This window comes from Lithobates pipiens, unplaced genomic scaffold (assembly GCF_037356315.1).
Source record: "Lithobates pipiens isolate NorthernLeopardFrog02 unplaced genomic scaffold, aLitPip1_a1.2 Scaffold_18, whole genome shotgun sequence".
Classification (NCBI taxonomy): Eukaryota; Metazoa; Chordata; class Amphibia; order Anura; family Ranidae; genus Lithobates; species Lithobates pipiens.
In genome coordinates this window covers 543,727,942-543,742,715 of record NW_027507758.1, presented here as the reverse complement: position 1 = coordinate 543,742,715, position 14,774 = coordinate 543,727,942, and the positions used below count along the sequence as shown (strand labels likewise).

At 37.3% G+C, this 14,774-nt stretch overlaps 1 protein-coding gene across 1 annotated transcript in view; it reads left to right on the top strand.

Annotated features, from left to right (window-relative positions):
- Positions 1–3,489: 3,489 nt before the first annotated feature.
- The window catches only part of APOB (apolipoprotein B), a 52,609-nt gene continuing 41,324 nt past the window's right edge, over positions 3,490–14,774 (top strand). The window contains exons 1-4 of the mRNA XM_077488851.1: positions 3,490–3,636; positions 8,975–9,013; positions 13,626–13,741; positions 13,834–13,979. Of these exons, the coding sequence (XP_077344977.1) occupies positions 3,579–3,636; positions 8,975–9,013; positions 13,626–13,741; positions 13,834–13,979 (359 nt within the window). The 5' untranslated portion in view covers positions 3,490–3,578. The remainder of the gene's footprint in view (positions 3,637–8,974; positions 9,014–13,625; positions 13,742–13,833; positions 13,980–14,774) is intronic.

Below are 14,774 nucleotides of genomic sequence, written 5' to 3'. Positions count from 1 at the left end.
GCTCTGCTCTGAGTTACTCCCAACCCAGATCAAAACTCACCCAGGCTTGGCTGCCAGCCAAGCCTGGAAATGTACCTACTCTACCAAAAACAAAATTCTAGCACACTAGAGGGTGCTACATAAGCCTTAATATGTTAATGTAATTTCAGAAATAATTCTCATTATTTTGAAATCTAGGGCTTGCATTAAACTAATACCTGTTCATTGTGCCAAAAAAGTCCTTGATTAGGCAATTTCTGTTTTGGTGTGACAACATTTTGTCCTTGTCTTCCAATTGTGCTGCCACATGGTTTGCTGTTCTCACCATCAAGATACCTGCCCTAAAAGATGGTGCACATATATGGTAGTGCGCATGTATGTAGACAGGAAGTGACTGCAGGAGATCAGCTGTAGGTATTTGTTTTGGATTTGGGTTAACCATGAGTTAGTTCAACCCAAACTCAGCCTGTTCTCAGATTGGGTGAACAGCCTGACCAGATTGTACTCCCCCATCCACAGCAGGAGGTCATTCACATAACAGAGATATCGCTAGTGTGTCTGATAGATTCCCACTGGCTTGTTTTAAATTGTAAACAAGCTGATGGTAATCCTGGGTGATGTCATTGGCCAAATGTGGTCAGTGCTATTGTTTACATGCGCTGCGCATGGGTACTGTTATTTTCCACTGAAGTATAAGGGGGAGAGCATTGTGTTGTCGGCGGGTCACTCATCATCATTCATGTTGGATCTACATTGCTGAATGAGGTGATTGACATTGGACTTGCGGTTGTTTTTATTCACTTTTTAATTCTTTCTTTTTGTGAATGAGTAACAAGGGGTCATTTACATAGCCTGGGTATCTGGGGACCCTCTTTTTTTTAAAGGGAGATTCCAGATTCTGATAGCCCCCCCCCCCACACACAGAACGACTTTGGAATGTGAGGACAAGGCCCTTGTCCTTATTAAAGTGGAGTTCCACCCAAAAGTGGAACTTCCCCCTATGTGATTCCTCCCCCCTCCTGTTTTTGACAGGTACCCTGTCCCCACTTCTGTCGGACCTCACAGTGACAATGTACGTCAGAAGTCTGGTCCCCTCCTCCTCCCTCCTCCTTCCCCTGCTGCCAGGCCAATAAGAGAGTGCACCGCGCTTCATGCTTGTGCAGTAGGCAATGACATGCGGCAGAACCCGACAGCCGTTGGAAACATCAGCTGGGGTGCTGACATCGCTGGATTCCAGGACAGGTAAGTTTTCTAATATTAAAATTATTTAATATATTTTTGGAGGGGGAGGCTGGGACACCACTTTAAACAGTTTTTTTTTCTGCCCCCCCCTTTCCTTGCCCCCTTTGCAAGACACACTCCCAATGTTGAGGGCTTGTTGGTCTGCTATGAAGAAATATAGGAACACACTCTCTCTCTCCCATCCTTCCTGTCAAGCCAGGATGCATGCCTGGACAAAGGCCTGCTGTGGATTTATGGATTTTAAGGGGGGCTAACAATATTTTTTGTTTGCTTGCTTTTTCTTAAATAGATAGTACAGTTTTTTTGTAAAGTGTGTACTTTTTCTTTAACCGCTTGCCAACCAGCCACCGCAGTTTTACTGCAGCAGAATGGCACGGCTAGGCGAAATTACGTTATGTTACGTCGTTTCGCCTTTTGGCCACTAGGGGCGCGTCTGCAGCGTGTGGGCGCAATGACCACCGGGCTCCTGCGATCACTCATGATAGAGCGAGAATCGGGATTTGTGTGTGTAAACACACAGATCCCGGTTCTTTCAGGGGAGAGGAGACAGATTGTGTGTTCATACTAAGTATGAACACTGATATCTCTCTCCTCCTAGTCGGTCCCACCCCTCCCTACAGTATGAACACACCTAGGGAACACAATTAACCCCTTGATTGCCCCCTAGTGTTAACCCCTTCCCTGCCAGTGACATTTACACAGTAATCAGTGCATTTTTATAGCACTTTCGCTGTATAATTGTCAGTGGTTTCAAAAATGTGTCAAAAGTGTCTGATGTGTCCACCATAATGTTGCAGTCCCTATAAAAATCGCATTATAGTAAAAAAAAAATAATAATAATAAAAAGGCCATAAATCTATCCCTTATTTTGTAGACACTATAACTTTGGCGCAAACCAATCAATATACACTTTTTGCAATTTAATTTACCAAAAATATGTAGAAGAATACATATCAGCCTAACCTGAGGAAAAAAAATGTTTTTTTTAATTAAAAAATGTGGGATATTTATTATTGCAAAAAGTAAAAGATATTGTGTTTTATTTTCATAATTGTCGCTCTTCTTTTGTTTAAAGCGCAAAAAATAAAAACCGCAGAGGTGATCAAATACCACCAAAGAAAGCTCTAAAATTGTGGGAAAAAAAGGATGTCAATTTTGTTTGGGTATAGCATTGTACAACCGCATAATTGTCAGTTAAAGCGAAGCAGTGCCGAATCGCAAAAAAATGGCCTGCTCATTGAGCAGCCAAATCTTCTGGGGCTGAAGCGGCTAAGGAAACAAAAAATTGAGGACTTCAGTTGTGAATGAACAAAGCGAGTGATTATTACTGATCATTTATTGTGTTTATTAGGAAAAGGAAGGGGCTGGTAAATTACATATTTACCAGCCCCTTCCATGCTCTCCATCTTGAAACTATCCCCTGCAGCAGCCAGCGGGAGAGGAGAGGGGGAGAAGGTAGAAGCACTGCAGGGGGGAAGGGGCCAGGAGAGCACACAAGGGCAGAAGATGGGGAGGACAAGACAGAAAAAAAGGAACCTGGACAGGAAGGATGGCAGGGGTGGCATTTACTGGAACCGATCCCCTTCTGGCAGGAGGGAGAGGAGGAGGAGCAGGTTTTCAGCAACTGCAGGAGGAAAATATAGGGGATTGGTTCCAGTAAATTCTGCCGGTGGAAACCCTACTGTGACAGGGAGGCAGCTGGGCCATTGCGACCCCTGGGACCCCTCAAGCTCTGCCAGTGCAGTTAATTATTTTTTTAAATGAATGCAAACCTGGATTGAATGATAACCTTTTATCATTTTTATAAATTTCGCTTTTAATCCAAAACACAGTTATTTTTACATTTTAAATGCTGCTGCACAATTTATTTTTTGTTTAACTCCCACATTAAACTAATCTGATTTATAATGTGGAAAAAAAGAATCTTGGACTATTTAGTCAATTTACAAACTTTTAAAATGTGTGTCTGTCTCTGCAATTCTGTGAAAATCATGTACATGTATGATATAATAAAAAAATCACTTTCCAATGTAAGATATTAAAACGCAATACAATTGTGATAGAATATATTGAATAAATGGTAATTCTCTCTTGAGATGCCTGTGCTATCACTGCTATTGTGTTGTTTTCCCAGACCTAGGCCCAGGTCATCACACTAATCTGCGAAGCAAAACTTTACCCTTTGGACCTTTTGCAATGTGCTCTGAACTTCTAAACACAATGCCTCAGCTGGTTTTCCTGCCTATATAAATTCAGGTCCAAAGCAAAAGTCTTATTCTCTCTCTGGGACAGAAGAACAGCAGCCAGGATTGGTGATAAAGGAGTTAAGGGGTGCCTGAGAGCTTCTGCAGCTCACCATGGGCACTAGGACACTCTTACTTCTTGTGCTGTTCACCAGCAGCTGCACGTTTGCCCGTAAGTAGTGGATTATTGTACCACGGATGTGTTTATTATCAAATCTATATATATTTGAGGATGCTGGCAATCATATGAATGCCACCAGTGAGCCCGCTGGTTTTAATTTTATATATATATATATATATATATATATATATATATATATATATATATATATATATATATATATATATATATTTTTTTTTATTTTTTTTTATATATATTTCCCCCTAGTTATTATTTAAAAAAAAAATAGTTTTCTTTCTTTCTTTCAGGGCTACTAATCTTAAAATACAAAAAATATAGGCATTTCCAAGGATTTTATAGAGCTTGATATTGTTTTTGTTATCAGCATGTGTTGTGCTTGAGCTTTCCTATAGATCAGTCATTTTAGGCTGGAAAGAGGCTAAGTTTTTACCCCAGGAAAAGTAAACAGCAAGCCTTCCTCTTTATGTTATAACTCCAAACTTTATCTTGGATATCTTCAGGTTTGATTTGGTTATTACTTATGCAAATATTTTAGGTTTGTTGGCCCTTTAATGCATCAAATGTTCCAGTTTGCTGTAACATTGAACTTTCTATTACAACTGGATTTATTTACAGCTAGGATTATAAAATGTTGAGTTATTTTACATTGTTAAAGGGAATGCAATGGTTATTCTTGACATTGAATGTCATAGGAAGTTCATTCTTTGTTGCAAATGTTTGTAATAGATTGTACATTATATCACTACTGTTTATATTATTGGTAGTGAAGATGCTAATTGCTGGTTGATTATAGGACTTCATCTAATGGCAATAGTTGTAACTGAAAAGTAAAATTGAATTTAAAATAATTAAAATAAAATAAAAATAAAAAATGTCAAAAATGAATCTACACTATAACAAATGTTACAATAATGATAATAATATTACTGATTAAACAGTATTTTAAAACATGTTTATTGTATATAAATTAGGCACTCTTGGCCCTGATAGTTTATATACAGTACATATGTATTACTTTTATACATATACACTTACACATATACTGTATGTAATATATAGATAGATCTATCTATCTATCTATCTATCTATCTATCTATCTATCTATCTATCTATCTATCTATCTATCTACTCCAGTTACTAAAGAATTCCAACTCTCAGCATGCACAAACATATAGTTCCTTAGTTACCTTTAGAAAGAAGTTTGGTAAATTTGGTGAAATGCATGTTGGTGAAATATTCAGGGAGGTACTTGTTTACATGCTCTGTCTGTCTTTCTAAGATTGCACTGCTCTTTATATTAGTGGCTAGTGGAAAGAATGCCCCCTTTATGTTGATAACCAATGGGTAGAATACCCCCTTTACATTGGTGGTCAGTGGAAAGAATGCCCCTTACTATGATGGTCAGTGGAACAAATGTCTCTTACATTATGGGTTATTGGGGGAATGACCCCCTTACAGTGGTGGTCATTGGGCAGAATGCCCTCCTAAAGTGATGGCCAAAATGGCACCCATAGAGGCAGCAAAAAAGATCATGGGCGTTATGCTGCTGCCTCTGTAAAGTGGTGTAAAAGCCAAAACTGTGTAGGCACCATCAGATGAAAAGCCGGTCAGCCATATCCCAAGAACCCCCAGCAACCTCTGAAGGAACCCTAAGGTTCCATTGGCCCTGGTTGAGAATAGTTGCTCTAAAAGTTGGTTGATCCCCAACTGATTTTTCAGTTTGGTTGATTCTGGTGACATGAACCATCGCCTACTTCTCTGAGGAATGTAGTGATATAATCTCTTTAATTAAAATGACCCCATGAAACATAGATACAAAGTGTGTGCATTTATCTAATAAAAAACTAAAAGATGTTTGAAGATCATCTAATGGAAAACATGTATTATATGTGTGTTTGTGTACATAGAGATTCTGATTCTGATATCAAAAAAACTTTTTGGAAAATGGTTAATGTTCACATAGATATTATATGACTTTGAGCTAATGGTTCAAATTTTGAGGTTTGATGAATAAGGGGACATTTGAGAAATGCACCACAGATTAAATATCTATGTGGTGTTATGGAAGAAGGCAGTGCAAAGTGATATAACTATGTGCAAAATACTGTATCAACCTGAAAAATCATCATCATCATTAACCATCTGGTTTCAGGGCTTCAGTAATCACATTGAGTGGTGTATTCTGTATAAGACTTAGCCCTTGTACACATGGTCCGACATTCCGACCACAAAAGTCTGATCGGATTTTTTTGTCTGAAAATTTTAGATCCTGCTCTCAATTTTTTTCCGTCGGAATTTACGATGGAAAATGTCTGATAGAGCCCATACACGATCGGATTTTCCGACAATATAATCCGATCCGACCTTTTCCTCCGGAATTTCCGACCGTGTGTACAAGGCATTAAAGAATATACCACTGTGCATCATCTTAGTGTCCAGTCCAGTCTTTGGATGTAAGGTGCAGTAATCCACAGCAGCCAAAAATTATTTGTCTCTTTGACAGATCTGCCAACACATTCTGAAGGGTTACTTTACTTTGCACAATGTCATTGCATTTTGCACTGTTGTTTTGAATAAGTCCTTATGATAAATCTGTCTTGAGAGCAATGCTGGTTACCTGGATGTTATACTGTCCTAACGGTTTTGGTAAATTCTGACCGAATCAGAAAGTGCATTTCAGGAAATTTGGAAAAAAGTCAACAGCATTACTGTGCATACTTAAATCTGGGTTAATGACTTAATAGGGTTGATTTACTAAAGACTGTTCAATTTAGAGAATGGAATTTAAAAAATCCTCTCTACATGATTGGGTATTCAAAGTGAATACATCTTCTGCATATATGAACAGCTTCTACTTCTCTAGAAAATCAACCACAATGCATTAAGCCATTTGGATTTACATACACGTTAAGCCCTTCCTTGCTCTAAAATGGTCCCCAACCGATCCCCCAATAAAACAAGGAAAATAGACTAGTACTGGTTTGATTGATATAAATCCAAATTATATATATATATATATATATATATATATATATATATATGGCGACACAGTGGCGTAGTGGTTAGCACTCTCACTTAGCAGTAAAAAGGATCACTGGTTCAAATCCCAACCCCGACTCTACCCGCCTGGAGCCTGCATGTTCCCCCCGTGCCCGCGTGGGCCTCCCCCAGGCACCCCGGCCTCCCCCCACACTCCAAAGACATGCAGGTAGGCTAATTGACTTCTGTCCAAAATTGGCCCTAGCATATGAATGGGGACCTTGATTGTGGGCTCCTTGAGTGTAGGGACTGATGTGAGTGTGCAATATACAGGGATAGGGACAATTGTAGATACTCACTCAGGTTGGACTGGTGTCTTTATTCAACCTTACTAACTATGTAACTATATAATAGGTTAATAAATATATTTTTTTAGTACAAAATTGATATGAAATAAAAAATATACATGAACAAATATATATTGACTGTTCATCATGCATTTTAATATGTATTTGTTCTTGTATATTTTTTATTTGATATACATTTTGTATTAATAAAATTATTTATTTACCTATTATAATTTGAATTTATATCAATCAAACCAGTACTGCAATAGTCCATTTTTCCCTGGTTTTTGGGGGATCAGTTGGGGACAGACCTCCCTTGCTCTCCATTTCTCATATATTGGATGATTGTAGACTCCCTTCCCATTTTACTTAACTCATGCTTCCAGAGGCTATACACTTTTCCTTCCTTGCTCTAGCAGAAACAAAATATACAGTACTTTAAGCAACAAAAGAACCAACTTTTTTGATGGGTGGTGGATTATGTGAGCTCCATCTCTACTTGTAGTTGGTCTGCTTCATTCTTTCTTAAGTCTAATGTAAGTCTAAGGCCGCGTACACACGGGCGGACTGTCTGGCCAACTAAGTCCGTCAGACAATCCGACAGACAGTCCGTCCTACTTTTGAATGAACGGACTTGACCACACACGATGAACAGACAGTCCGCTGAAAGCTTGCGCGATGACGTGTACAGCACGTACGACGGGACTAGAAATACGACGTCCAATACACTGCAATGCAACTTTCGGCCGTGTAAATCCTTTCTGAGCATGTGCCATACTTAGTCCGTCCAACTTGCCTACACACGAGCGGACTGTCCGCTGAAACCAAAGTTGGACGGACAATATTACGGAAATTCCGAAAGACTTAGTCCGCCAGACTGTCCGCTGAAAAAGTCAGCTGAAGCCCACACACGAGCGGACTGTCCGCTGAAACACGTTTCAGCGGACCAAGTCCGTCAGACAGTCCGCCCGTGTGTACGCGGCCTAACTCTTTATTAGGTCTAATTTTAAATCTGATGCCCCGTACACGCGATCAGATTTTCCGACAACAAATGTTGGATGTGAGCTTGTTGGCGGAAAATCCGACCGTGTGTGTGCTCAATCAAACATTTGTTGTAAGACTTTCCGCCAAAAAATGTTGGCTGGCAGGTTCTCAAATTTTCCACCAACAAAACTTTGTTGTCGGACTTTCCGATCACGTGTACACAAGTCCGTCGCACAAAAGTTCACACATGCTCGGAATCAAGTACGGGCCGGAAACGATCGGTCTTGTAAAACTAGTGTTCATAATGGAGATATCACATACGTCTTGTACGTCACCACGTTCGTAATTGTTGGCCAACATTTGTGTGACCGTGTGTGTGCAAGACAAATTGGAGCCAACAACCTTCGAACAAAAATCCACGGCTTTGTTGTCGGAAAGTCCGATCATTTGTATGGGGCATAAGTCTTTCTTAGGTCTAATGTTAGGTCTGCGTCTTCATATAGTCTAATGTTAAATCTACAGTCATGTTCCATTGATTGTTTTTATTGTTCCTTATATTCCTGATTTCATTTTTGTTTGGAGGAATAGAGGGTGCATGATCTCAGGGGAAAGAGGAAAAGAGGAATTGATTTACGAAAACTGGAGAGTGTAAAATCTGGTTCATCCATGCATAGTTGCCAATCAGCTTCCAGGTTTTTTTTCTCAAAGCTTAATTGAACAATCTGAAGTTAGAAGCTGATTGGCTACAGTGCACAACTGTTCCAGATTTTGAGATTTTGCACTCTCCAGTTTTAGTAAATCAACCCCATTGCAATATATATCAAAGCCAGAATAGAATACACAACAAGTGTTTTATATATCTATATCTCTATATATATATATATATATATATATATATATATATATATATATATATATATATATATATATATATCTTTTCTGTAATTATATATATATATATATATATATATATATATATATATATATCCTATGTATTGTATAAATTTGGATAAATTTGGAAACCTTTTTCATTGTTTCTTTTTTTTTTTTTTTTGCAGAAGATGATGGGTCAGACAGCCAGAGCCCGAGCTGTTCAAGTAAGACCATTATACTACATGTTCTGTTTTTTTATCAATGTGGAAATTACCAATTGTACTGTGGGGGTAAATTCAGCCTCTGATCTTCTGTACTAAAAGGATTACAAGGGATCAGGGTGATTTCCAGGGTTGCAACATACAGAATTTCTTAATGTTTTTAGTAGAGGTAAACATCAGATGTGAACCCTGACTTCATATTGGTCCTATCAGTGTGGATAATTATTTATTGCTGCTAATCTTTACTGATCATGAAATGTGTACTGTGTGTTTAACCTTTGTAACGAAGGCTGGAGGCCACCCTTGCTCCCTGGAACAGAGGATACATGCTGTTCTGTACAGCACATAATAGGAAAAGAACTGTTGCTTATTCTAAGATGACCAATGTTCAAGCTGTCTAAAATGAGGCAACACCGCCCTCTACTGTCCATGCAGCAATAAGACAGCTAGAAGACTGCTCAGTAACACAACATATTTAAAGGGAATAAAAGGTTTAATTCACAAAGCCGATGTTTTAAAAATGTGCCTTCAGACTGAAAAGAAAGCTTTTTATTCTTGAGTTAAAAATTTGTGAATTGAGCTGTTGTCAATTAGAAAAAGAGTTTTTGGACAGGCGCATTATAATGAATCCTGGGGCCCCATAGCGAAATTTTAATGGTGCCCCCACTCTATAGCAGCTCGGAGTGCCGAGACAATATTGGGTCAATTTACTAAAACTGGAGAGTGCAAAAACAGGTGCAGCTTTGCAGAGAAACCAAGCATCTTCCATATTTTATTTTTGGCTTAAACACTTCACCCCCCGGAAGGATTTACCCCCTTGTGACACTTTACCCAAACAAAATGTCCTTTTTTCCCACCCACAAATAGAGATTTGTTTTGGTGGTATTTGATCACCTCTGCGTTTTTTGTTTTTTTTGCTATGATCAAAAAAAGCATAAATTAAAAAAAAAAAAAAAATACAATTTTTACTTTTTGCTATAATAGATAGCAAAAAAAAAAAAAGTAATAAAAAAACTAATTTATTCAACAGTTTAGGACGATATCTATTCTGTTACATATTTTTGGTAAACAAATAAATCCCTATAAGCGTATATTTCAGGTTTTATTACCAAAGCTTAGTTGAACAAGCTGGGGTTAGAAGCTCATTGGTTTCAATGCAGAAGTGAGCCTGATTTTGCACTTTGCAGCTTTAGTAAATAATCCCCATTGTGTACTTAAACGTGGGGTATGTCTGTATAGTGATCAGTGCTAAAAAAAAAAAAATGCACTGCTCAATGTATAAATGACACTGGCAGGGAAGGAGTTAACACGAGGGGTGTTCAAAGGGTTAACTGTGTTCCCTCAGAATGTGTTCTAACTGTGTGGGGGATGGGCTCACTGGAATAACACAGAGATCGTCGTTCCTGATCACTAGGAATAGCCGATCTCAGTGTTGTCCCCTTTCAGAATGGGCATCTGCCTTGTTTACATAGGCAGATCCCCATTCTGCCTCTCCGTGGAGCATTATATGTGCGGTTGGCGGTCCAGAAGTGGTTAATTAAACAAGCTGAAGTTAGAAGCTGATTGGCTGATTGGCTACCATGTACAACTACACCAGATTTTGCACTTTCCAGTATTAGTAAATCAACCCCAATGTGTCATTAATCTTATCTTAACTTGAATGTAAACTAAGAGCTGTCAGCAGTCAGTATTCTAATAGAGAGCTGTGGATAACAGTTAAAGTTGTAGTAGCAATAATAGTGATAATAACTATAATGGTTTCAGCTGCCCTATAAAGTTTTTAACGGAGGACAAAATCTGGGACTTATGACAACAATAGGTGTACAGGATTCATTTCAGAATATAGCAGAGGGCAATATTCTACAATGTTAGGACAGCTAAGCAAATCCTTCCTCCCGCATTGAGGGTGATCTGTGACAGAGTTTGGTGTTCCTCCCTAATGGGGTGACCCCATGTCCCATAGTAGCCGTGTGGGCTGCTACAGCTATTGCTGTGCCACTGCTCCTGGACATGCAGCTATTCACTAATTAGACAAAGTAAAGCTCAATCGTTGTGCAATCGCCTCTAGATTGAATAAAACGGTTTAATATAAGGACCTTCCAAAACTATCCAATTGTTTTATATCCAGTCAGACAGGCCCTTGACTTCATAGTTGATGGTATATCCCAAAAAGATTGTACAATCAGATTGTAATGTGTATGATGAGTTTAACCACTTGCGGATGGCCCACCGTACATATACTGCAGCAGGGTGGCCGCTCTGTGCCAGCTCACTTACTACGTGATCTGACACGTCTGGGTCTGGGGCACGAATGCATGCTGCAGCCCCGTTTTTGTTGTGATCACACACAGTGGGAGCCCAGCGTGGGTTCCAAGAACTCGATGTCCGCTGACACCTTACACGATTATTCAATACACAGGCAGATTGCCGTTCTGTGAGGAGGGAAGGGATTGATCTTGTTTTCTTGCAAAGCAGGGACATGGATCTATACCTTCTCTTTGTTAAACGCCCCCCCCCCCCCCTTTTTATTGCCCCTAATGTTAACCCCTTCCCTGTGAGTGTCATTAGTACTGTGACAGTGCATATTTTTTAGCACTGATCACTGTATTAGTATCACTGATCCTCAAAAAGTGTCAAAAGTGTCAGTTAGTGTCCGATTTGTCTTTCACAATATCGCAGTCCCACTTTAAGTTGCTGATCGCCGCCATTACTAGTAAAAAATAATAATAAATAAATAAAAATACCCCACAATTTGTGGATGCTATGACTTTTACGCAAACCACTCAATAAATATGCTTATTGGGATTTTTTTGACCAAAAATACATAGCAGAACACTTATTGGCCTAAAATGATGATAAAATTATATATTTTTTTACATTTTTCTATTGGATATGTTTTATAGCAGAAATGAAAAAATATTGTTTTTTTTTTCCAAATTGTTGGTCTTTGTCCATTTATAGCACGAAAAATAAATCACATACCGCCAAAAGAAAGCTCTATTTGTGGGGGAAAAAAAGGACATACTTTTTATTTGGGTACAGCGTTGCACGGCTGCGCAATTGTCAGTTAATCGCAATAAATGGCCTGGTCATGAAAGGAGGTAAATCTTCCAGAGGCCAAGCAGTTAACAGGTTTTCAACTAGTCTTTTGGCCTCCAGGTTAAAGTTATGATTTACTAAATTCTCCCTGGACAATAATAATCTGCAGAGTTTTGGTAGGGAACAGAAAAGACCAACCGAATGCAGCTTTATGTGACTGGTTACATAAGGTTGCTTTTGTCCCCCATGCAATCATTTATTTTCAGAACATAATTCAAAACCTGATTAAAATAAAAATCCAGCTGGTCAAACATTTAAATGCTGACTGCACAGGACCATAGCCTTGGGCAACAGATCTTTTACCTATGTGATTTTTTGCTTATGAATGTCTTCTATCTATCTATCTATCTATATATATATATATATATATATATATATATATATATATATATATATATATATATATATATATATATATATATATATATATATATATATATATATATATATATATATATATATATATATATATATATATATATCTATCTATATATATATATATATATATATATATATATATATATATATATATATATATATATATATACATATATATATATATACATACATATATATATATATATATATATATATATATATATATATATATATAGATAGATATAGATAGATAGATATAGATAGATAGATACAGATATATAGATTTTTTACTTATGTAATATATATATATATATATATATATATATATATATATATATATATATATATATACATATATATATATACATACACACATATATATATGTATATATATATATATATAGATAGATAGATAGATAGATAGATAGATAGATATAGATATATAGATTTTTTACTTATGCAATCTATCTATCTATCTATCTATATATATATATATATATCTATATATATATATATATCTATATATATATATATATATATATATATATACATATATATATATATATATATATATATATATATATATATATATATATATATATATGTGTGAATAAACATTAAAAATGCACCCACAATGACATATGGGGTAATGTGATAAAAGTGTACATAAATCAGGCTTGTGCAAAAAGTGGCTTTGAAATAAAATGTAATTTATAAACTAAGGTTTGTCTTCTTACAGAGACTTTTTTTTTTAGATTCTTTGCTCTGCTTTTTAATCCAAACATTTCTTACAATATCACCAATTATCTATTTGAAGAGTTTAACCCTACATTGATAACATTATTACGTACCGTAAGTCCACTGGGAGTACAAAGCCATTGGGGTTGATTTACTAAAACCGGAGAGTGCAAAATCTGGTGGTAGCCAATCATCTTCTTTTTTTTTGGGTCAAAGCTCAATTGAACAAGCTGAAGTTAAAGGCTGATTGGCTACCATGTACAGATTTTGCACTTTCCAGTTTTAGTAAATCAACCCCATTGCATGGTTAGTCCCCAGGAAATATGTATTAAAGGTCTTTAGTAGGTCTATAGTTTGAAAAATGCTGCTTATCCACCTAATACTTAGGTTTTCATTCCAGGAGATTCAACAAAATTCAAACATCTTAGGAAATACACATATAATTATGAGGCAGAAACCTCCAGTGGAGTGACAGGTACAGCTGATTCACAAAGTGGATCCAAATTCAACTGCAAGGTAAGTTAGCAGAACTAGATCACTCATATATACGTATAAATTCACATTTAGCGTACAGGTTGGAGTGTGAACCTATTTGGTGCTTGTCATAGGTGGAACTGGAAGTCCCCCAGCCATGCAACTTCATCTTGAGGATAAAACAGTGCACCCTGCGAGAGGTGTACGGAGTAAACTCAGAGGGCAAAGCAATCTACAAGAAGTCCAAGAACTCTGAGGACTTCTCCAATGCTATGTCCAAGTAAGTAGGTTGGATATTTAAAGTGAACATCTCACCCATTTGGATTCATGGAACAGTTTTTTTATTTTTATTTAGCTTATAACGTCTTTAAAAAGTAGAGACATCATAATTAATGTTCATTAGACTTATGGTTAGTAGGAAGAAAGGATGGACGCCTTTGTGAAAGCCATCAAGGTCTCCACACTCAACCAACTCCCTTCTTATTCCAGTACACGTAGTGCACTCTGCTGGTGACAATTATTATTGCAATTTGATCTTTTAGATAGATCAGGGCACTTCTTAAAACCCTTCCAAAGTTTTCAGTCAAGGAAGCTGCCACCTTGGCCTCTAATGCTGTACATGTGATCAGTCATGAAACCAGACATTGGATGGTTTGAAAATTTGATTGAGAGCACAACAAAAGTTAGCATTTCCGGCATGCCGGGAATGTAAGTTTTTTTTTAAACTGGGTTTACTCCCGCTTTAAGCACACAGTTCTTTCAATAGCTGAACTACAGTATATATACTCCAAGACATTGTAAATAATAGGGGAAAAGGGGCTCCTGTATGCATTTGAGAAATATATAAAGTGGTCTAAACTAGACAATCACAATATTTTAAAGTCAAGCATTCCTATACAGATAAAGTGTAGTGTATTGTAGCATGGGCATATTTTTAGGTGTATGTATAGCCAAAATTGATTTTGGTTATAATAGGGAAGGGTTAAAAGCCCTGCCGGTTCAAGTTTTTACTGTAAGTATACCATTGGGAAAATGTCCCTCCACTTCCTGCCTTAGTGGCGCAACTGGATGTAAA